Raw genomic sequence first — 24248 nt, 5'->3', positions numbered from 1 at the left:
TGTGTGCTATTGTACAATATATCAATGCACTGTGTTGCTTACGAAATGTATGTTTTTAATCGCAGATGTGTTCTGTTAAAGTCCTGACTGGTAGTATTGCATTTTCTTCATAGGAAAGTCGTATCTATGCTGTGGCTAAATCAGGAATCAGACTGTCTGACACGTCCTGCACAGACCCTGCTAGCAAAGGTAAGACTGCACAAAAACATGGAGGTCAAATTGCTGAGCTGCTCACACAGTCTCTGCTAGAGAGATTCAATACTGACTAACTGAAGTGTAATCTGTGTCACAGATCCCTCCCTGCAGTCCTCTTATCCTGCCTTTGTAACGTACACATCCCTCATTTATAAAAACATGACTACACCGGTTTACACTACTCTAAAGGGGGTAAGTATAAGAGCACACAACAGCATTTACTGTCACTTACACATTCCCTCCATCTGTATTTGATCACCTGTGACCTTATTCACAGCATCTGGTTTGTTCTGTGTTTTACTGATCTGTAGTTAAGTCAGCCAAAGTTGATTGTAATGTATAGTGTAGTGGTCTGTCTATGACTGTGTGCATGCTAACCACCACAGCACTTCCATCTTGCAGAAAGCCACTCTGTTGAGCAGCAGTCCGTTCTCAGATGAATCATCCAGCTCTGAGGAGTCATCCAGTTCAGGAGAGGAGGATGGTTCCCTCTGCAGCTCCCACACCTCCTCCAGCTCCAGAAAGGACAGCAGCCCGGGCAGCCCGCGCTCTCTCAAGAGGGGTACAACACAAGTCTTCTTTGGATTTGTTTAGAAATCCCACAGCAGTGGAAATCCAGACTGCCCTTGAGCACAGCTGTTGATGCAATGGTCAAAACTGTAAAAAAAACATTCCGTAGCAAATCTCTAGTGTTGATGAATGTTTCTCTGTTTCCTACACATGAGTATGAAGTCATTGTTAATGTATACATCTGTCTTCCAGCTGTGTCTATGGCTTCAATGACATCAGAGAGCGACTACGCCATCCCTCCTGATGCGTACTCCACTGACACTGAATGCTCTGAACCTGAGCAGAAACTGCCCAAGACCTGCTGTTCATCCAGTGACGACGGCAAGAGTGTGAGTCACAGATTGCTTTATCTGTAACTCACACATCACAGGGAACCACATTAGTTTCCATGCTCCACATTACCATACACTACACTGACTGATGACCCTCCAGAGCTGCTTTAAAGTCTTTTGAGGCAAGTTTACAGACTTTGTTTTAACGCATCTGAGAATTACTTCAGTACCTTTTAATGGCAGGTAAACATCAAGTAACCTATTAGTTTGTTGGTATCTTGCTGTTTAAGCTTACCAGCCTCAAATATTAATAACCAATCAGTTATTTTGTTTTTGCAGCTATGATTTTATGGGATTCTCCTTTACATCTTGCAATGTACATAGTACTGCATCAAACTGAATGGTGTCATGTCCTCTAGGAGCCAATGGAGAAGTCAGGCTACCTGCTGAAAATGGTCAAGACCTGGAAGAAAACCTGGAAGAGACGCTGGTTTGTCCTCAAAGATGGAGAGCTGCTCTACTATAAGTCACCTGTAGGTTTTAGTCGGCAATTCTGTTTCATCGCAAAATGTTGTTCCATGTTTTTGTGTTTAATATTTTTATGTTCCTTTATCAGGAATTAGTTATGTAATTTTGTTGTGCAAAAATTAAGAGCTTAAAGCAAAGTAAGGATTTGTTTTTTAATATGATAAATATATTATCTATAAATTAAAAGACCATCTGTTATAAAGTCAGCTGGTCTGAGCTGGGGTCATGCCTCTGCAGTGAGTGAAGCTGTAATCCTTTATCATCCTCCCACAGAGTGATGTGATCAGGAAACCTCAGGGTCAGATTGAGGTCAACGCCACCAGCAGCATCGCCCGAGGTGAAGGGAAACAAGTTCTCCAGGTATGTAATCCTAATTTTAAGAATTTCTTTTTTTCCCAAAAGTAAACAGTCTGCATTATTTAACAGTTCTACAGTGATAAAAATTAACTCTAACCAGATCTTAGTCACTTTACGAAGCCCAATAAATCTTACATTCTTTATACATCTTCACCTCCGCCTGTGTTTTTCATTCCTGTGTGTAGATAGTGACGGGGAAGCGTGTTTACTACCTGAAGGCCGACTCTCCCAACCTGCTAGAGGAGTGGCTGCGGGTGCTGCAGAGTGTTCTGAGGGTGAAGGCCGCCAGTCCTCTCTTCACTCAGCCAGATATTCGCCCTGGCATGAAGGGACTGCTCATCAAGGTCCACACAACATGCAACCATGATTTTAACTCTCGCAACTAAAGAAAACTTGAAATCTATGATATTGGATTTTTGCTAATATCTGAAAATGCCAACATTCCTCAGCTCGTTCTGGCCATTTGCTCATGTTGAAACATCCATCCATCATCTATACATCGCTTAATCCTCATTAGGGTTGCGGGGGGCTGAAGTCTGTCCCAGCTGTCCAGTCTATCACAGGGCTACATATACAGACAAACAATCACACTCATGTTCACACCTACAGACAATTTAGAGTTACAAGTTAATCCCAGCATGTTTTTGGACTGTGGGAGGAAACCAGAGTAGACAGAGAAAACCCACTCATGCACAGGGAGAACATGCAAATTCCATGCAGGAAGATCCCAGGAAGGCCGGGACAGAAACCGGGGATCTCCTAGCTGCAAGGCGAAAGTGCTAACCATCGAGCCACTGTGCAGCCCACTCATACTGAAACAGAGAATATTTTTTCCACCTCATACAGAGAGCATTTGGTCTCTCCAAACATATTATTGAATGAACATATTATTATGTCTACTCTAATCTGAAATTCTCTGAGCAGTGAAGAACAATCGTTTGCATTCACTGCTCAAAATAAGAAAACTACTTCAACTTACAAGTAAAATATCCCATATTTATTGTTATGTAGCACTTTCAAACAAAACTGTAAACTTTGAGCATGACAGAAGTTTTTAGCCTGGAACGGTTCTTTTTGCTGATATTTCATTTTAAAGCCTTTATCAGCCAATAGCAATGATGGGCAATGTCATTGTGCATCCCTAGAAAATTTACAAATTTTTCAAGAATGCTATGAAGGCAGTTTTATGTGCATAACACGTTTCACAATGTTGTTGCTTCTCAAATATTCACCACATTTTTTATGTTAAATTTTCACTGTAAATTTGCACTTTCTCTGTTACAGGTGAAGCACGGCTACTCTAAGCGGGTTTGGTGTGCTCTGATTGGGAAAACATTGTACTACTTTCGCAGCCAAGAGGATAAGGTGTGCTTCAACATCACTCAGCACAGTTAAAAGTATACAGAAATAAATACTGTAATGGGAAATGTAGTACACTTGACAAGTGATAGGTTTTTATGTTTTCACCTGAATACTTTTACTTGAGCTGTTAGTTTTGTATCTGAGCGTGTTCGGTATGTCTGTCCATGTTTCCAGTTCCCGCTGGGTCAGATTAAGCTGTGGGAGGCCCGGGTGGAGGAAGTGGACAGGTCAAGAGATTCTGATGACGACCTGATGGCGTGTGGGCGGGGCTTACAGGTGGCAGCCTTCACCATTGCTATCCACCCACAGGAGCAGGGACCGACCTACCTGCTCATTGAATCCCGTCATGAAAAGGTCAGCACCATTTGAATGCTCACCTTTTATTTTTATTTTTTTCGGTCATGGTGGCAGTTTTTATGCCCTGTTATTCTGTGGGGCTAGCAACCAGGACATCAATGCCTTATTGCTGTATTTTTCTGTTGACGAAGTTTGAGTTTGTATATGTTGTGTTGTCTTTATGTCTGTAATTTTCATTTTCTTTTATTTTGTCCTCACAGACCTTGTTGTCCTTTTTATGTTCCTGTGTATCCGTTTATGTGAACTCTAACTGAACAGAAGATTGATCTGTTCTCTAAGTGAAAACATGTTGGCTGTTGGCCTTGTGTTTATTTCAAACGTTTCTGGTATTCCTTATGTTAATCTGTGCGACTCTATAGGATTCATGGCTGTACCATCTGTCTGTGGCAGCGGGCACCACAGTGGGTAAAGTCGGCACTGAGTTCGAGCAACTGGTGGGAAAACTCTTCCAGCTGGATGGAGATGCAAGTAAGTATTTCCCACAAATACACTGACTTTTTTACAGACTGTTTTACAGTCTTGTTTTACTAATAACTGGTCACATTTTCTGCCATGCCTTGTTAAAGTACTTTCACACAGATCATTTTATTGTCATTGTGACCTGTAAGTCTGTCTTACATCACCAGAAGTATAATGAAAAATATATTGAACATGTAGAGGAGCCTATTTAGAACTACATTTAGAACCTAACTGCTTTTAAAAAGGTCCATTTAAAAATGAATTACAGCCCTAAATCAGATTTCTGAGTTAGGGCTATATGTATTATTGGCCATCAACATCACCGGGAAGCAAAATTCCCAAGTAGATACCCTTCAAATTCAGTCAGTAACTGATTCACGACTGTGAGGAAGGTGTCATACGAGTCAGTGATACTGATGTTATTAAACCTGTTGGAAACATTCTCAAATGCAGCCTGAGCAAATCTGATGCAGCAGAAATGAAACACAACAATGATATAGTGTTTTTAGTCATAGTAGTACTACTTTTTTATTCTCGCATTTTAAATGTACTTCTAAGTTTCCTTTATGTGTGTTTTTAGATTTTATTTTATGTGTCTTTTAGCAGGCAGTGCACTGTATGTCTTCCTCTGCTTATACTGTTCCTCTTGTGCAAAGCTTATGTCATTCTTTTGTAGGACTTGTGCTTATTGTTGCCTTTATCTAGTCTGTCTATGTGCCTTTCAGACTCTCAGATTTGGAGACATCCCGTGTTGTGTTTCAGTAAAGAAGCTCTGTCATCTCCTCTCACCACCCTGCCCTCACAGGCCCTGCAGACAGAGGCTGTTAAACTCTTCAAGGTACACAAAATACATGCATGCAGAAATATGTAGCACCGATATGCAGTTTTACCCTGAAACCTCTATATGATCCAGTAATCCTGTCACAATTCCAAAACTGTAGTGTCTTTGATGGGATACAGGCTTATTTTTTTGATACCCGTGCTGATGCTGCTACTCTGATTTATTCTCCATCTCCATCATCTTCCTTCAGACATGTCAGCTGTTTCATCAATGTGGCCATCGATGCTCCAGCCATCGACTTACCATGTATCTCTGGCCCAGAGTGCCTTGCAGGTGTGCCTTGCCCACCCCGAGCTTCAGAATGAGTTCTTCTGCCAGCTCATCAAGCAGACCCGCAAGAGGCAGCCACACGGCCATCCAGGACCACTGCAGGTTTGCCTTCACCGCCACATGGGGGCAGCAAGTAGGGTGCGGTATTAACTGCAAACGTTGACGTTTAAAAAGGGAAGGATAGTTTGTCTGGAAACAAACTATCACTGACTTAATAGACATCAGATCTGCATCAAAAAGATCAAATTTGTGTAAAAACATTTCAGGCTTCATGTCTATCATAGCTCCAAGTATAAAAACTGAACTTGGGAGAATTCTTGTCTCCCTTATGTTGGTATGATCATCAAAAGAGCTTTTATTGCAGCAAGAGCACTGCAGTGATTCTCCAGTCACCAAACACACCTGTAACACCAGCAGAGGGCAGATGTAAAAAGCTAAATGTTCAGCACTACCTGTTAGTTTCAAAAGAGATATCAAATTTCAAAGTGTAGTTTATGTCTCATCCAGCTCTAAAAAAGAACAATCAGAATGAATCATTACACAATCCTCCCTTGTGAGTTCTTCTGTATACATGAATGAACTCAGAGTTGATGATTAACAGGATCTAAATAGGCCAATTGTTTGATGGTTCCTACTATTTTCAGTCTGTCTCCTGCATTAATGCCTCTGATGCTTTGTATGCAGATTCTCTGACTCATAAATGTGACATCTAAGAATGTGTTGACTGAGTGTGTCTTTGTCATTCTCAAGGGCTGGCAGTTTCTAGCCTTGTGTGTCGGCCTGTTTCTGCCTCAGCATCCTTTCCTCTGGCTGCTCCAGGTTCACCTCAAAAGACATGGAGAGTGCCAGGTGAGAACACATCAGGGGCACTGAACACTGCACGAGGAACCCCGGTACAAAACTAAATGAGGCAAATGAAAAACAGCACAAATCCAACTGTTGCAAACATAAACATACCAATGTTAGCAAGTTTGGAATGAATCTTAGTAAAGTTATGTTTATTATCACAAGTGAACAAATATGTCAAAAACAACCCCATATCTTGGCCAAGTGTGATTTTTATCTTCGTTGTCTCTTAACTGATAGCAGCAGAGTGATGTACCAGAGTGTAACTTTCTGATATTGGAGTTTAAATGCCTTTTCCTCATTCAGTATATTTACTAAGAACACACTGGCAGTTACATACATATTGTGCTTCTCTGTTTTTGCTCTACACAAGTATAATGCCAACTCTAGCACCTGTAACATTTTTTTTTGCTGTGGCATGTGTTTCAGCACAATTTACAATATACCAACACTTGCCTCCAAAGATACACTGGAGTATAAATCAACTTGATCTCAGTGACAATAGAAGCTAGTCCACACTTGTAGTTCATTATAAGGGGAAAAACTATCCAGTTTTGCTGGTCAGTTTTTGGGACAGTTGATCTTCATATTGGCTTTCTGGATTATTTTGACACAAACCACTGTTGCTGATTTAATGCAAACACTGGTCTGGGTTAGCCTGGTTGCGTTGGGCTGGGGAAAAAGCTGACAATTAAACCAAACAACTGGAAATGGTCTTGGCCTGGCTCTGATTGAACTATGGTTTTGGGTGTGGACAGCAAATGGACCAAACTGTATTTTTGCTAGAAGCAGATCAGGGATTTTACCATGAATTCAAAAGTGGAATTACAAAGAACTTTATCTGCTGTTCATGAACTGCTTAAAAGCTATCTTATATCTAATCTATGTCAATAATGTGGTCGGCATGGTAACACATATGCACAGGGACATGCAGCTGATTTTGCACAGAAACATTCACATATCATGTGGGCCACGATTCAGGATGACATCACAAATACAGTCTGGATGTTAAACTGAATAGTTTCAGGTGAACACAAAAAATCACACACTCACCTACAGAGCAGGTTCAGCATCCTGTGTTCACAACAAAATGCAACACTCATGCTGAATCACTGGACATGATTTGACTTAAGCCAGTTTATCTTGTCATCATCAGCATGATGAAACTTTTTACTCAAAAAACAGATGTGTAGTCATGCCGTGTACTTTAATTTATGAAACAGTTCAACCGTGAACATGGTTGTAACTTAAATAAGAAGCTTTGTACATGTTTAGTTTATTAATTGGACCAACATGTATCTTAAACTCCCTATCTGGTCATTGATGTAGTTTGTAAGACACCTTGAAACAGCTTAGATGTATCTCTACACCGTTGCTTCCTCTAGAATGTACAGATCTATGAAGTGCCTGTCTCTTTCTCCTGTCACCCTTCCACCACTTGATGTAGCTTGAGCACACCAATCACCTTCAACTCTGCTCATACACTGTAGTACTTCTCTATGCTACACAGTGGGAAGTTGTAATTGGAGTAATTCAGCCATATTGCAGTGTCTAGGTGGAAACGTTCAGCCCTGGCACTGACTGCTTATTTCGCTCATGATGTGTCTTCCTGCTTATAAATAACATCATACAGACATAGCATAATGAATTAGTGCCTCCCTGTTGCCTTCAGGACGGAGGTGGGTAAATATGCCATCTACTGCCAGCGCTCTATGGAGCGGACCCAGCAGAAAGGTGAGAGGCAGTCCAGGCCGTCCCGTATGGAGATCCTGTCTATCTTGCTGAGGAATCCATATCACCACTCCTTGCCCTTCAGCGTCCCCGTGCACTTCCTCAACAACACATACCAGGTAACAATAATACACACCGGAAGACAGCTATTGACGGAGTGAAATGCTAGCTCATGGAGACAGGTTGTATTTTGCTGATAAACTCTCACATCATACTCTGTCATCACATACAGGGTATAATGTTAGTGTAAAACTATATTCTGGGTGAAAATTGCAAATCCAGTTCATGCTAATAACATGAGTCCTCCTGCTACACTGTCATACGTTGTGCCTGGCTTGTTCAGGACATAACAAAAGGAGATCCAGGTTGACTAAGTCATTACTTAATACTCAAAAGGTAAATATAGACGAGGGGCTTTGTTTCTGTGTCTCTGTGTGTTTATGGGGCTTACATTACTAAGGTCAGACCCAAATAACCGAAACAAAGCCCCAGCATTCATTATTCAGCATACATATAACCTTTCCACCAGGTGAATCCAGTCCTCTGAGTGAGGAAACCCATCATAGCTTCAGCTTACACTTTGCACACATCCAGCAATCAACTGTAAAGAGTTTTGTCTGTTTACACTATCATTCACATGCTCAGTCTTTTGGCTTAACTGCTCCACCCAGTATCTACCCAGGCGCTGCAGGCTTTCCTGGGTGGGTGTTTGTTTTTGACACTCAGTGCTTTCATCTCTCTCTGTGTGTGTGTAAGAAGTGATGAGATCATAGCACTGACAGCTAGTAGCACCTGTTGACTCCTCATACTGATACGTAAACCTGTTTGCTGGTAACTGTCTGCCTAAAAGACAATAATAATGAAGAGGTTGCCACATGTATCTTTATTGATAATCGGAATGCTTCAACCAGGAAGAACGTAAACATCACAGTACATAGAGTATACTGTTCAGTCTAAAAATTTCTACTGCAGATGTATCACTATAGGTTGGTGCTAAAATATTTTTTTAATTCATGCCATTTTATTTCAATTCATATTTGTTATTTTGGTGAAGACTCAACAACTATTGGGTGGTTTACTGTGAAATTTCTTGCAGGCTTTCATGTTCCTATCAGGTTTAACTGTTCCTGATCCCTAAACTTTCCATCTAACTCCAGATTTGTCCAATACTATTAACTACTGGAATTACTACCAGTTGTATTTTGTGTCCAATGCTAACTGGTATAGGTTAACATCGTAACCTCAAGTGGAATAACAGGGTAAGCATTGTCCCCTGATATGCATTAGCCTATTAGCACAGGGTTTACTACTACTGTCATGTCGTTGGTCTGCAATCATTTTCCTGTTCTGTAGGTTGTGAGCTTTGATGCTTCAACAACGGTGGATGAGTTCCAGTGTCGCCTCAACCAGGACACTGGCATGAGAAAAACGGGACTGTCTGGTTTCAGCCTGTACACCGATGACCCTACAGGACGAGAGCTGGAACACTGTCTGCAAGGAGGCATCAAGGTGCATCTTTTATTCATGTGACGATTACTTTTCGAAGATTGGAAGCGCTGCATTTCTCAACACTAATCTGTCTCATATCATCTGCAGATCTGTGACATTATCTCCAAATGGGAGCAGTCATCTAAAGAGCAGCACACCGGAAAGTCAGAAAACACCAGGACTGTCCGCCTCACCTACAAGAACAGGTAGAGGAGGATGATGTTGCAATGTCACAAGAAGTACATCAATAAATACAAAACAGCAGGTTCAGCAGTCCATAAGTTAATTCAGGTTTAGAACAATGTGACATTTTGAGAGTGGATGTTCAGCAAAAGAAAAGGAATGTCCATAGTTTTGGATATTGGACCTTGTTGAGAATCAGAATTATTGCATGCAGGTATTCTGGGTAACTGAATGTTATTTAGAGAGGAACTGCCCACTTTTAAAAATCAGTGACCACTTCCAGGTGTTCAGAAATACTAATGCTTATGTCAAAGTGTTTTTGACACTAGAGTTCGTGTGAAGTAGGCCTGCACAGTGACTTGGTGGTTGTCACTTTCACCTTGCAGCAAAAAGATCAGTGGTTCACATCCCCTTCCTTCCTTCCTTGTCCGTAGGTGTGAATGTGATTGTTTGTTTGTATATGTAGCCCTGTGATAGGGTGAATGCAGGGGACAACCTGGACAGGTCACCAGTCTAAGAGCTTGACTCCAGTTGACTTAGGGTGACTGTAATGGGGATTAAGCGGTGTAGAGATAATGGACGGATGGAGTTTGTGTGAAATCAGATTTTCTACATGAAGTTTCAAAAGACTAGTTTCAAAATGAAATCATGAATAAAAGTGAAATTACTAGACCTTTGAAATCTCTGCTTGAAGTTAGAAGCTCAAAACTTGAGTAGTACAACACGTCCAAAGCGGCAGGTTTTGAAAAGAAGGAAGAATGCAAAACAATCCAAATGAATTAAATGAAAATGCTGAGTCCTTGACCTCCACAGTGAGGGGATCTTGTAGGATCTGTTCTTCTGTGGGGGACATTTTGCTGGCATGGTTTGGGTCCCTTTGTCCCCTTAAAGAGAAGAGAAACTGCAAATCACTACAAAGTTGTTCTGAGTGATCCCCTTAATCTTGTGATGAGACATTTCTATCCTGATGGGAGTGGTGTCCTCCATAATGATAATGTCTCTATCCATAGAGCCTGAGGGGTCAGTGAATGGTGTGATAAAAGTGATGTGAATCATATGCTATGGCTTTCACAGTCACCAGACATGTTAGATCACATTTTCCACCACCGTCGTTAAAACACCAAATGAGGGAATATTTTTTGGAAGAATTGTATTAATCCATTTAATAGAGTTGTAGATATTTAGAGAATTATTGCTGTCAAGGAGCAGTGAAGCTGCAGAACATTTGGCCCAACACCTTAGTAAGACACTTAATGCTGTTTTTTTCTTTGATTTGTCACCTCCCTGTATCCCTGCCTCTGCTGCATCAGTTTCCGTCCTCTTTAAAGTTGTCCATGGTGAGTGCAGTGGAATACTTGTTTAGCATTTGGTGGTAGTGCCTTTTACTATGTATTTACCAAGGACACAGTTTCATGGTATTTATACAGAGACAAGAGAGTGGCTTAGAGCACAGACTGTATAACAGATCATGATTTATTGTCACACCTACTAAGAGCCACAAGGAAGGAAACAGGAATGGATAAATGGACCAGTGAGTGGTTAACAAAGCTTCTCTGTGTAAGAAAAAGATCATGAGAGTTTGTTGATGGCCAGTATCTAACTAATTTTCTCAGAAGATCAACATGTATTTATATGACATTATTGAGCTCTATATGAGTGCTCTGTCCCCCATCACTGCATCTGTTTCTCCTCCCCCAGGCTGTACTTCTCTCTCCAGGTGAGGGGGGAGTCAGAAAGGGAGAGGTTGCTGCTGGCTTATCAGACCAACGAGGCCATTGTAGCAGGACACTTTCCTGTCAATAAGGAACTGGCTCTGGAAATGGCTGCCCTGCTCGCCCAGGTTAGAGACTGTAGTGATATTTTTAACTTGTACATTATGTATAGTATGTTTTGACTTTAGTGCATGAAGCTGCCTGTAATGCTCCTAGTCTCTGTAATATAAAGAAGAAAATATTGTATGCAATGTTGAAGACCAGACACTCTCCAAAACAAACACATCTATATACACTACCGTTCAAAAGTTTTTAATCACTTAGAAATATCCTTATTTTTGAAAGAAAAGCATTTTTTTCCATGAAGATAACATTGAATTAATCATAAATACAGTCTAGACAGTGTTAATGTGGTAAATGACTATTCTAGCTGGAAACAGCTGATTTTTAATGGAATATCTCCATAGAGGTACAGAGGAACATTTCCAGCAACCATCACTCCTGTGTTCTAATGCTACATTGTGTTAGCTAATGGTGTTGAAAGGCTCATTGATGATTAGAAAACCCTTGTGCAGTTATGTTAGCACACAAATAAAAGTGTGAGTTTTCATGGAAAACATGAAATTGACTGGATGACCCCAAACTTTTGAATGATAGTGTACTCTACACAGTTCTTTCTTGAAATGTAAGTCAATGTAACCAAGGGATTGACCAGGAAGTTTTTTTAGGGCTGATATCGATATTATTTGTAATCAAGGAGACTAATGACCAATATTTGAAACCAACTTTTTTTCAGTAGAAATGAAAAACTTGGTGTGAAAATTTAGGTTAATGCAAACACTAATTTAACACTTTGCTGAAATGCCATTGTTCATATTTTACATATGTTTATTTAAATGGGAACTTTTCCACATTTTGTCATCTTTGCTGATAGACTATTACTCATGATGTGTAAATAATTAGCGGCACATTGCTCCAGATCACAGTGTGGTGACTACAGACACAGAGAGGCAACTGTAGCAGAGTCTGAATATCAGATCCAATAATTGTCCAGGCTGATAATCGGATGATCACTAATATACACATTCTCAAGCTAAAGCAGAGACTTTCGGCTTTCATGTAGTATCCATTCTTCTATTTCAAATTGAATGTGCTGAAGCACAGAGCCTGAAGTGTAGAATAGTGTAGAACTGTCCAGATACTAACTGTATGGACTGAATGCACTGTATGTCTGTGTTCAGGTGGAGTTTGGAGATTTTGAGCGTCCCTTCTCCGCATCTGGATCAGCCCAGACTAAGTCTAATCAAACCCTGAAGCAGGTTTTGGACAGATTCTACCCAAAACATTACCGCAGGACCACAACCGAGGAGCAGCTCAGGTACAGAACACACTGAAAATTGGCTATACAACCATTTTGTACTTTCATGTGTAGAAAACACATCTATTTAGTTTATTTTCTGTTTTTATAGTCTTCTTGGACAGCAAATTTCTGTGATGAAAATTGTTAACCTCTTAATTTCCTATCAGAACTCAGCGGAAAGTTGATATTTGTCTAATATTGCCACAAAAAGATTTCCAGAAGTGTTAAATGAAACAACTTAGAAAGTGAACACTAAGGATAATTTGTGGTAATCAGGTTAATATGCTGGATGTGTTTTCCCCTTCCCCTCCTCTCAGACAACTGCTGCAGCGTCTCTCTACCCGCTGGGCTTCACTCAGGGGACGAAGTTCATCTGAGTGTGTCAGGATCTACCTGACTGTTGCGAGGAAGTGGCCGTTCTTTGGTGCCAAACTGTTTGAAGCAGGGGTGAGTGGGTGTAAGCTGTAATCTCATGTCAATTAAGTGTATCTTATCTTAAGCTCAGACATACTGTTTGTTTCAAAATGTTATGTGCTCTCAGATTAAAACCAAGATACTGTGTGGAACAAAGTAAGGCTGACATATAAACTAAATAATCTCTCAATGTAATGAAAAAAAGGGAAAGGTTTTTCTAATACAGTGTCTTCTCATAGTTTGTCCATATTTCTCCACACAGGATCTCCTTACAGGAAAACAAAATACCAGATAGTGCAATTCACAACAACAACCATAAAGTTAACAACTCACTGGCACACTGTCAATAAAAACTGATTGTACTTGTGCATATAAGGGGACGTCAGTGGTGAAGCATACAGTGTGTTCCATAGCAGCTGTGCAAAGATTCCTTTACAGTGATTGTTGCTTTCATTTGTTTTGAACTCAGCATCATTATAGTATTCTCTTGTCAATTTTTTTTTCTCAGCTCTGTCCTAAAAATATATTTGCCTCATGTGACTCCAGTTGGGTCAAGATCAAGAACAGCCACACCGGAATTTGCTACTATATACAGAACACTGTTAGTGTTTGCTCTCAGAAAACTTTACAGTTACGATGGTAAATTTGGAATTGATCTCGTTTGTCTCTCTGTTTTCAGTCTATCACTCCCTCTCCAGAGCTGAGTGGACGTGTTTGGCTGGCCGTGCATGAAGATGGTATCAGCGTTCTGGAGCATAACTCCATTGTAAGCTGCTATTTACAGTCCCTCACAGCTGTCTAGACATGATTCCTTTGCTCTGCTCCCTTTATTCCTTGTCCCTGTTGATTCCCCTTGTGTTTATAAAGGACAAACCTTGGAAATTAACATTTCCGTTTGATTCTAAAATCTCCTTTCCAGTATCATGTAGCTCCAGTAATAGTCTAATTTACTATATGTCATTTCTGAAATGTAAGTCACATTAGTTGGACGTAGATGTGTACAAACTACTTGCTGTCACTTTCTCACTCAGAAAAAATGAGGTCATGTAAGAGGATTTACACAAGAACAGATGTGGGTGGGGTTGTAATATTAGATGCTTTGTAGCTGTCAAAAACTTTGACTTAGAACTTTATTTGCACAGTATGTTCAGTGCCTTAAATATCTTTGTATCTGTGTGCTCAGAAACTGCTGGTATCCCACTCCTACAAGAACCTAATGACCTTTGGAGGCTGCAAGCAGGACTTCATGCTGGTGGTGGGTCAGAGCATCAGTACCAATGCCAGCAAAGACAAACCTACAGAGAAACATCTGTTTGCTATGGATGCCTCCAAGGTCAGTGAAAGAGCAGGCTGTGGTTGGACGTGAGCCTGATGTTTGATGGGTCATATCTGTCTTCTACTGAGACACTCAAGTAAAGATCCAGTATATGTGCTGGTGTGTGCGGATTTATGTGTTATTATAGAATAGCAGATATGTTTGTGTGGTAGTTGTGAAGAGGTCAAATCATATCCAGCACATACAGAACAGCTTTTAGCTGTCGTATGGAGAGTTGGTCTTTCCTTCCAGTTGATTCTTGGGGAGATGAACACAATTGGCTTGGGCTCTGGAGCTACACATTTCTGATCTGTGTTGACTGGGTTAGGATTATGTATTAGATATTGGTCTGGGGTTTATTTTCAGCAGCACAGATGCCACTAATACAGGCCACAATGTGTTTATATGATCCTCTTTCACTTGTCCATGATGTCGTGTTGATATTTATCACTTCTAAATCATAGTCTGGGTACAGAGGGATGTGTGATAGATGTAGTTTACCTTAGATGCAGTTTAATAATGCAGATTATGGACAACCAGGGAATAAGAGGAGCTGCTGCCTCTGGTCTCTGCGTGTGTTTAAATGAGACAGAAGGAGAAGAGAAGGTGGACTAATGGTCATAGCAATGTGTCTCTACGTTACTTGAATCTTAGTCGAAATGTTGCTTTGTCACTTTCTCACACTACTCACTTGAAGGTGTGATACTTTATATTAAACTTAACTGAACCTGCATAACCCACTCATCTCTAGCCACCAGCTTCTCAGAATATGTTGACTTTCAGTACGTGCTGTTGTGTTTTTTGCCTTCTTTCTCTGCCTTTCATTTGATTAACTCCATAAATGTCTACAGATCTGGAATTGCATTTAGCTGTTGTATTTTCAGAGAATCAGTCTCGTACATGTAAACAAACAGGTATGTGGTAAAAGATTATGCAGCCAGCCAATAGAATCCTTTATGTGATGCAATGATCCACAGTGATAAGAAAGAGAGAGGGGAGTATATTGGATCTGGCTCAACTGGTTTTGGTGCCCTTCGACAGTTTTACAAACTGCTGCATTCATTTCATTCACTGCGTATCATTCAGGCTGTGACATCATAGGTACAGTAGATATTACAAAACTACACTATCTGTTAGCCAAGCATCTGCATTTGGACAGGTAAACCATTCACTTCCTGTTACCTTTGGCCTAATGAGAAGCTTCACAATCAGATTGTGCAACAAACGTGTGGAACTGAAACTCTGCAGATGACAGAAGTTGCTGCTAATTCCCGTTTTGTGACAATTTTGCATAAAAATGGCACAAAGTAAAGATACTGGTCATCAGTAGCTTCATCAATATTACTGGCATAGAAATATCAAAAGTCGTCTACAACAAAATACAACGAAAGTGACTGTAAAGTCCCTCATACAAACACACAAACACTGACATCCCTGTTTTGTTTCATCAACAGATTAGGGAAATCACCCTCCTCATCTCCAGTTACATCAACAGTGCTCATCAGCAGAAGGCCGCTGCCCACCATCTCTCTGCCCCGGCTCTGATGGTGGCCCAGCCCATCACTCTGAAGAGCAAAGAGCTGAGGAGCAAATCCCCACCAGCGCTGGGACGCCCCAGCAAGGCCCCCACACTGCTGTGATGGCACAAAAATACATCCCCTAATCTTATTTAAAGTAGAAAATGTAGGATTTATTTACACCTGCATTCAGATTGATGCCACTGGAATCATTCCATGTGTCTTTGCTGTCAGATCCTGTAGAGTTGTCTCATTGAGCCAGATCACATCTGGAAGTGACAGACTGAACAAGGACAAGGTGTCTCTGATCGGCTTGGTGTACTTTAATATCACAGACCAGCTGAGGTTGCAGCAGTTTGCTTATACTACCACAGAGTGCCTTTGTACTTTCCTCAGAGAACACTTCATGAGATTTACTGAGACTCGAACTGTTAGCTTCATAACTGAGACACTCTATGAACATTTTTCGTCTCCCTGATTAGTGTTTATTGTGATGCCAAAGAAAAATGTCAACACTTTTTATTGTCAAACTTCGCTGCAGTTCTGAAATGTCTCATAAAGTAAATTTTTGTATTCCAGCCTTTAAAAAATGCAGTCATACACAGTATAGACACTATAATGACGTTTTGTTGACAAATAATCTAATAACTCCACCAACTGCAACAGTATTAGATAGTCTTGTATAATGAAAAGCACCGTAATGAAAGCAGGAGGCAACAGCAAGAAGTTTGTAGCAGAAGAACACTGTTCAGAATGTGCCTGAACCAACGGGAGTGGAAACATGCAGTTCCGTATTTGTCCTTTTTGCAAAACATGACGGAAGAGCTGTGTGAGTTGCTTTTGCTATAAGCTTATATGAGGAAACCAGTTTGGACCCTGTGTGCTCTTAGTTACTGAACAGCCAGGAGAGCAGTAAAACTTTAATCATATACAAATATTAAGGCCTTTCTGGTGGTGGAGTGAATGATGAGAATCTGCAAGGTGTCGTATGTATATAATACGAAGGTGTTTAGGGAAGTACTTATGGTTAGGAACAGTAATCAGTTCTGACACACATTTCTCTATAGTCACAGAGTTCACTTTTCAAACACTGTTCAGGCAGTCTTCACTAATACAGCTGAGCACAATAGTTAACCTTACATCCAAAATGCAACCATAAAGAAGTTTGTCGATCATTATACTGACCTAAAAGAAACTATTACTATTGTCTTTGGAATATCTTTTATTGATTGATTGATTAATAGACAAAGATCCATTACTGCATAGATAATGTCACAGAAACGCATTGGAAATGCTGCTATATGTTTCAGTGAGCTGGATTTTTACATTTTTGTCTTGCATAATGCAAAAACTGCATTACAAAACTCTACATATTCATGACAGAAATGTTTAAGACAGCTGCTCAAATGGAAATTCAGTAGTTTTAGTGAAGCCTCTATTGTGTCACTTGGCCACATCATGTCTTATGTCCTCTTTTTCTGGGTAAGAAAGTTGCCATGTCTGATCCAACGGGACAGACATGTGATTATGTGGCTTTGGTATTTAACAGTTCACCTGCTGTGAGGTTGACAAACAGACAGTAAGGTGGAGGGAAAATATGCTGTAGGGCACTCTGACTGGAAATAGTGAAATGACACATTGTCCCTTCTGTACAATAGCAAGTAAACATATACAAAATAGAGAATAAGTGCACAGAGTTTTTGTAGTAGTTGAGTTTGAGTGAGAAAACAGAAGTGGCTTTGAAAGGTGTGGTCATTGTCAACATATATTTAGTAGAAGCAAAGAATTCCTGATTTTTACCAAGTCCTGTAGTGAATAGTATTGAAAAAGTGAACTCAGTTTTCATAAATGTGTGTCATCAGCTGTATTAAAAAGGGAGATGGTGAGAGGATGTACGTTTTTGGAACAGGTTGCTGAAATGTATGGTGGCTGTTGGAAAGAGTTGCAGAGAAATACAGTGCTGTCTGTTACCTGGTGTGACACAGATTATGAAACACAATCTGTTTTTTGAACTGGACTGGAAGATGAACTGGATTGTTGTTTTTTATATGTAAGGTACTTAAAACAGATGATTTTCCCTTCCAGTAGTACTATAAGGCTGTACACAGTGATAATTGTCAGGTTCTATTTATTTGTCATATAAAATACGTTGTATTTAAATCATCCTTGGACTAAGTGTTGGCTTGAATAAACTTAACTACAGCAAAGAATTCACTGATTTCACTGAATGCAAAAACCTGCTGTTCTTTTAAATGAGCCATGGTCTGTCCAAATCTATAGAAACCACAACATTCAGACTCATTGTTTCCGTCTTTACAGCCTCGACCCACAAAACTACCCTCCGTCCTCCTCATTGGTGCAACAACAGGTGACGTGCTGATACCTGCAACAGGTGCCCGACAGCAACTGACACTCCCTCATTCCTGTAGTCTTCCACAGGAGAGAGACGGGGAGGGGGAGGACATATGATACCTGTCTGAACTAGTTAGAGACATGCTTTTGTGCCCACGTTGCTATGGAGACGAAGGGAGGGAGGGCTCACTGGGGACACAACCAGGGTGAGGCAGAAGGGAACTAAAGCTTTATAGACAAATACTAAATGATAATAATTTGCATTACTAAAACCGTAGGAGTGGAATAGAATCAGTGGGCGTCAATCAAAAGCACTGCAGATTTGATACATTTGGATAAATTGCTTGTCATGGGGCTATTTTTGTCATGACGTCGCTTGAAAAACTTCACTTTGATACCAGGTTTAACCCTGAAGGCAGCACTTGTTCAACCCTTTGATGCACAGCATGGGTCAAGAGAGACCCATTTTCCATTGAATATGGGTCACTTTTGACCCATGTTGCGCATCAAAGGGTTAAACAAGTGCTGTCTTCAGAAACACTGCTGGACAAAACAGTGCACATGTAGCGACAAGAACCCAGGGCAATGTTTTTACCTCTGTAGTTTCGCCTTAATGTCTTTTCAGAGTAACACAACACCCACTTCCCCACCTCAGCATTTGTTTATGCTGCTTTAGTCCATGCTGGACTTTTGACTTTTCATCTCACTTGTGAACAGTCATCCTGAGTTGTCACTTTAAGTCCTTTTAAACTCGTAGTATTTGTTGTGTACATACTGCAGACATTTGTTTAGGACAAAGAACCAGAACCTGACTGACAGGTTGAACAACCAGTTCCAGATACAGCTGGGAATGACTAACCACCTCCTCCTACACTGGTTTGTCACACATTAAGGAAGTCACAGCTAAACAGTGTCACCAAAACACAGTGACACTCATTTTCCTCTCTTAATGGTTTTTGTGCCAATACTGCCAAGATTTCTTCATACATTCATCCATGCAGGCTGGTAATGTGTTCTCTGTAGAATACTGGCTTTAAAAGTGACCCATGAAAAGCAGGGATTAGTTTCCTCCATTGAGGACGGTGGCACATTCAAATCATACCTGCCACACCCATTCAAAACTTCATCTGGACAGAAAACCACCATCAGACCTGCCCTGTTAACACAGAAGGTATAATACAATCCACACATATTGAAACAGACATCTTGTAAATATGTGATTAAAGGAGGTTTTAAGTTTCTGAGGAGAAGTGGACAGCTGAGTCATTTTATTTAAAAATAAAATGAACAAAATGGTCCCTTCCCCAGACAACCTGCTGTACTCAGACAACACTGACACACCTATATGAAATCAAAAACCCTGCACCACACCGAAAGTCTTTAAAACATTTTTATTAAAAACAATCCAACAAACACATTAGTAAGAAAGAAACTGTACAATCTATAACTCAGAATTTAAACCATTCAACAGGTACTATTTTTAAAATGCGGCACGTGTCAGGCACACTTTAAAAAGCACAGTTCTTTATGGCATATAGATTGGATGATGCGTTACGAATTTACAGGATTCATAAATAAATGGCGATACCAGTAGTGCCAAAAATATCCAAAAAAATAAGAAGCAAGTTGATCTTTCCTTTACAATATGTATTCCTCAAGTAAAAAACACAAAAAAATGGCACTCCCACTGCAGAAAATTTATCCAAAAGGCGATGTACAAGCTCAGTCTTCACAGGCTCCTCCTGCTTTACAAGTTGTCCATCTCTCTATGCTGCAATTCAAGAAAGGAAAAAAGGTTATTTGACAGCAGTTTTGTGGGGCAACACTTAACTTCTACACACATGAACTGTGACAAAGTTTGAAGTTATAGGAAAGTCATCTCACCTGGGCTTGTTTGTATTGCTGATTCTGTCGCCTTCTGGCAAAGAACTGCACACAAAAAAAGGGCAATTAGGACCCAGACTGATCGAAGTGATATCTACATGACATTTAAACCCAACAAACAAGAACTTACCAGGACCAGCAGGCCAGCAACCACTGCCAGCACCACCACCACGATGACAGCAATGATTCCACCCGACAGGTTCTTCATGGTGAAAGTTGGGGCCTTCTCGTCCACATAGTACACCAGGATGTTCTCCATCTCCAGCTTCTGGCTGCCCACAGTGGGCTCAAACTTGTCCTGGCTCAGGAACAGGGGCAGCACCTTCACCTACAGGACGAGGAGAAGTGACAGACTCAGTCAAAGGACCTCACTTTCATTTATTTTGTATACATTTTAAAAACAAATGCAAATATCTTGTGCATACATCTTTCTCCATGTAGTAGGCCATGTTGGTCAGGTCAACCTTGCGGTCATTCATTGGCTTCTTCACATCCACCACAATCAGGCGGGCATCAGGGTCATACTGCAGAATGACAGACCAGACACTTTGTTAGTGTTGAGTTTTCATGGAAATTTAACACCCCAAATATATTTTATGTAGCAAAATTACATGCTCCCCCCTACCCCCCCTCCAAACTGGACATTCAACTCACCTCAACTTTGTCCACCAAGCTCTTGTCAAAGTTCTTGTAGCGCTTATTCATGGCATCCCCAATGGCACTGTTATTAGGGAAAGAAAATACAATTATTAAATACCAAAACTTTAGTCTAAAAAAAGGGTTGCACTTTTCCTTTTTCAATGTAGGGTTGTTTATATAATATACTTACGCCTTCAGTTTGGTCTCATCCACTGTACCTGTCACTGGTTTGTGTTTCAGCTGAAGACGGACCCAGCTAAAGACAAAAAAATGGAATAAATGAGCATTGAATATAGTAAACTATTCACCCTAACGTCAGTGCTACACATTGATGAAACTACTCACTAGGTCTCCACCAGCTCCTCACACTTGATATCCTTGTCTCCCTTGTCGGTACGACGAACGCCAGCACTGTTGACGCACCAGCACTCCTCAGTGTTGTTGCACTGCTTGGCCTTGAATTTGCCGTCGTTCTCACAGACGGGGTCGTAGATGCCGTCGTTGTCCACAAAGGCCGACTCCACCGGCTTTCCTCCTGTACGAGTGTCCATACCTTTCTTAGCTCTGTACATCTCAGCCTTCATCAGGAAGCACTTGGGGATCACTGAGGGAAAAACAGAGGCACATCATGAGTAAAACTGCTCTCAAAGGGAGACTTTCGTGACAGAAAATGGAAAGGCTTATTCACAACTAACATCTTTTACTTACATTTTGTGCAGTTCAGGACCTGTTTATCATTGTTGCCCACCAGAATCGTACATCGGCATGGATCTCTCTCACAGGTGGCCCACTTCATAGTTTCACATAAACCTAAGCATAGACAGCGTTGGTCATTCACAATCAAACTCATTTCAAATAGCTTCTTTTTTCACATCATTGCACTGTGAAGACATGCTGTGTATCACAGAAATTCCCTACAGTGTGATATAATCAAAAGAAACCAAAACGTTTACAAAATACACTGTAGGGTTAAGTGTGCTCGTGTTTCATAAAGGATTGATTGCACTGTTGGGTATATAACTCTATGAAGTAAAGGGGCCGAGTCTAGCAGCAGGTAGACTGGCAGGCTTCCTGAACACCTGGGCGTTGGTTTCTCCAAACACACAGTCCCCACAGAGCGGGACAATCCTCCCAACCCCCACTCAACAACAAAGCTAGCTGGGTTTCACACCCACGCAGCTCATAAAGCCACTATGTCCATTTGTCATAGATAATAAGTCACTTTACCCACAATAAAACCAGCAAAACTACACAAAGCTACAAAAGTGCATGCATGAGGCATTCCAGTATTCCCACTTCTTATGGCTGTATTCCTATCGTTTTTCGGCTGAAAACACCAGCAAGTCTAAGTTCGGTGACACATGAAGCGCAAACTGCGTTTTTACTCAAGTTTGAACAATTTAAACTACTTACAGGTCTGAGCAGAGGCTCCCACCGCCAAGGCAGAGAGGACCACAAGAATCCACAGCTTCATCATGAAATGACTAAAAATCTCGATGGAATTAATAGAATAAACGGTCTCCTTTGTCCGCAGTCTCTTCCGTCGCCCGCTGAGGTCAAAGATGGAGTACAGACTGTGTCGTTCTTCTTCTTCTTCTTCTTCAGGTGTGTTCCCGTCAAACCTGTTTGGAGCGCGCGCGCACACAAAGGTAAGTATTCAAAAGAGCGCGAGCACGATGAGTTATATAGTGTCTCTGAGCAGAGCTGATTATTGATTATATCAGCTCCGATTATCGATGTCCAACTGACAGAGTAAAGTTTGCAGGTGCTTTTATAAAACAGGTTGTCTCATGCCATAAATCCAATTTGCATATAGACGGTGACGGGCGAGGGGGCGTGACCAAGCGCACCTTTTCCCGGTATGACCATATTTGCTCTCTCGGTCTGCGTTTCTGTCTCTGTTGACACATTTTCTTGTTTCAGTTGTGTAAACCATCTCCATATCTGACATAGTGTTGGCTCAGAGACTCTAATGTAAGAAAATCTCAGCTATAGTAGATTAATGGCTCATTTGTACAAATTAAGTTTATTTAGGTGTATAGCACATTCGGAAATAATATTGAAGTGGCATACTTACAACAGTCAGCAAAAAAAAAATGTGCAAAAACGAAGACAGCCAAGAGAACTTGTGAACCCAATTTGTTAAACAAAATGAAATAAATATTACATAGTGAAAAAAACAAAACAAAAAACAGGGTAAAGACTTAAAAAATAATTGTAATAATTTTATATATCTATGTATGATTCTATTTATTTATTAACTAAGAAAGAAGACAGAGTACAAACTAGAATACAGAAATATACAGTTGTTAAAGACAAAACCAAATAGCTCAAGGTCTTGTAAAACTAAATAAAATCAATATCAAATACATTAAAAAAAGAATATAACATAGTAAAAAAAATAATTAAAATAGAAAGACAGAAAACTGCATCCAAATTTGTCAAATCTATTTGAAAAGCAAAAATGAAATAAATATAAAATATCGCAAAACAACTCAAAAAGAAAGAACTGGATTGAAAAATAAAGTAAATTTAAAACAATAAACTATTAGGATGGGTAACAGCAACCATTGTACCCAAACCATACAAGGATTTTTTAAAAAAAACAAACAAACAAACAAAAAAGAAGCAATCAAATCAATTCTATATTCCTTCTTGTTGTAAAACTGTCTTATTCTATAGTCTGTGCTTTGTCATGGAAGATCATCTATGAAACTGTGATACTGCAAGATGCTATTTATCACAGTTTATTGCTGCTTTTAATATATAAAGTCCTTCTTATATTCTAGCCAACCATTGTGTTGTTCTTTAGGGATGTTATACACCAAATATTGTTCTATTTATGTCAGACATGTTCCAAGACAAAATAGAGCAAAACAAAACAACAACAGTTTCTTAATATACAATATAACTAGTCTGTAAAAGGTGCAGGGTGAGCTACAGCTAATGAAGATATAAATAAAAACCAAAAACTACTAAGCTTCACCCCGTGCCCCATGCTGTTGCTGCTGACTAATCATCCACTGTCATATTAGTTAATTACACCGTCCATAAATCAGTCCTGTAGTCACCAAGCATCTGCTGCTTCTTGTTTTACGCTGCTTCACTATTATAGTTTGTGTCTTGTATTGTTGTTCCTTATTAAGCTGTGAGTTTTATGTTTGTAATAGATGCATTTATTGCTAAGTTTGTGTTTTGTCCTGACCCTTCTGTGTTTGCTGTTGAGTTTATGTATTGTACAGCCCCATCTAGGGACAGGATTTGCAAATTAGTTTTGGCTGTAAATAGTGTGGTGTAATGGCCTCGGTTCATAAATAAACATTAGATAAATGTATGTATGTAGCAAACATTGGACCATTACTAAATTCCTGTCAGATATTTTGCTGTAGGTCCCACAGCTAGTTTTGTTACATAGAAACCATTTATCTGTGGGTTTTGCTCAAAATAAGCCAACATGTGCAGAAAATACAGTGTGTAAGTGACTAAGAACATGTTGTTTATTAGAACCTGAGAAACATTGTGACATGATAACATCATTGACTGTTCAAGCAGGTATCTGAGATGACAGAAACTGGAGGTTGGGAAAATATTTCTCA

The 24248-nt window shown here is 40.2% G+C and overlaps 2 protein-coding genes across 2 annotated transcripts; one reads left to right on the top strand and one right to left on the bottom strand.

Moving 5' to 3' along the window:
• The first annotated feature begins 65 nt into the window (after positions 1–65).
• Positions 66–17987, top strand: LOC129350844 (pleckstrin homology domain-containing family H member 2-like). The gene is given in 25 exon segments (XM_055018784.1): positions 66–189; positions 293–387; positions 598–757; positions 958–1094; positions 1457–1570; positions 1839–1925; positions 2108–2266; positions 3207–3287; positions 3459–3638; positions 4001–4109; positions 4826–4938; positions 5132–5143; positions 5145–5180; positions 5182–5313; positions 5962–6060; positions 6298–6362; positions 7730–7907; positions 9142–9297; positions 9385–9482; positions 11158–11299; positions 12413–12549; positions 12849–12978; positions 13625–13711; positions 14129–14278; positions 15715–17987. Coding segments are annotated over 25 exon segments (2967 nt in total). The 3' UTR covers positions 15901–17987.
• A 1518-nt stretch (positions 17988–19505) lies between these two features.
• On the bottom strand, positions 19506–22413 carry epcam (epithelial cell adhesion molecule). Its single transcript, XM_023278371.3, has 9 exons — positions 22066–22413; positions 21361–21462; positions 20998–21256; positions 20843–20908; positions 20668–20734; positions 20439–20537; positions 20144–20341; positions 20014–20058; positions 19506–19900 (listed from the first exon to the last, which is right to left on the bottom strand). Exons 1-9 carry the CDS (start codon positions 22127–22129, stop codon positions 19877–19879), a joined length of 924 nt encoding a protein of 307 aa, XP_023134139.2. The 5' UTR covers positions 22130–22413; the 3' UTR covers positions 19506–19876.
• Positions 22414–24248: the final 1835 nt, after the last annotated feature.

The sequence above is a fragment of the Amphiprion ocellaris genome, chromosome 16 (assembly GCF_022539595.1).
Source record: "Amphiprion ocellaris isolate individual 3 ecotype Okinawa chromosome 16, ASM2253959v1, whole genome shotgun sequence".
Lineage (NCBI taxonomy): Eukaryota > Metazoa > Chordata > Actinopteri > Pomacentridae > Amphiprion > Amphiprion ocellaris.
The sequence above is the reverse complement of the archived record's forward strand: the minus strand, read 5'-3'. Positions and strand labels throughout refer to the sequence as shown.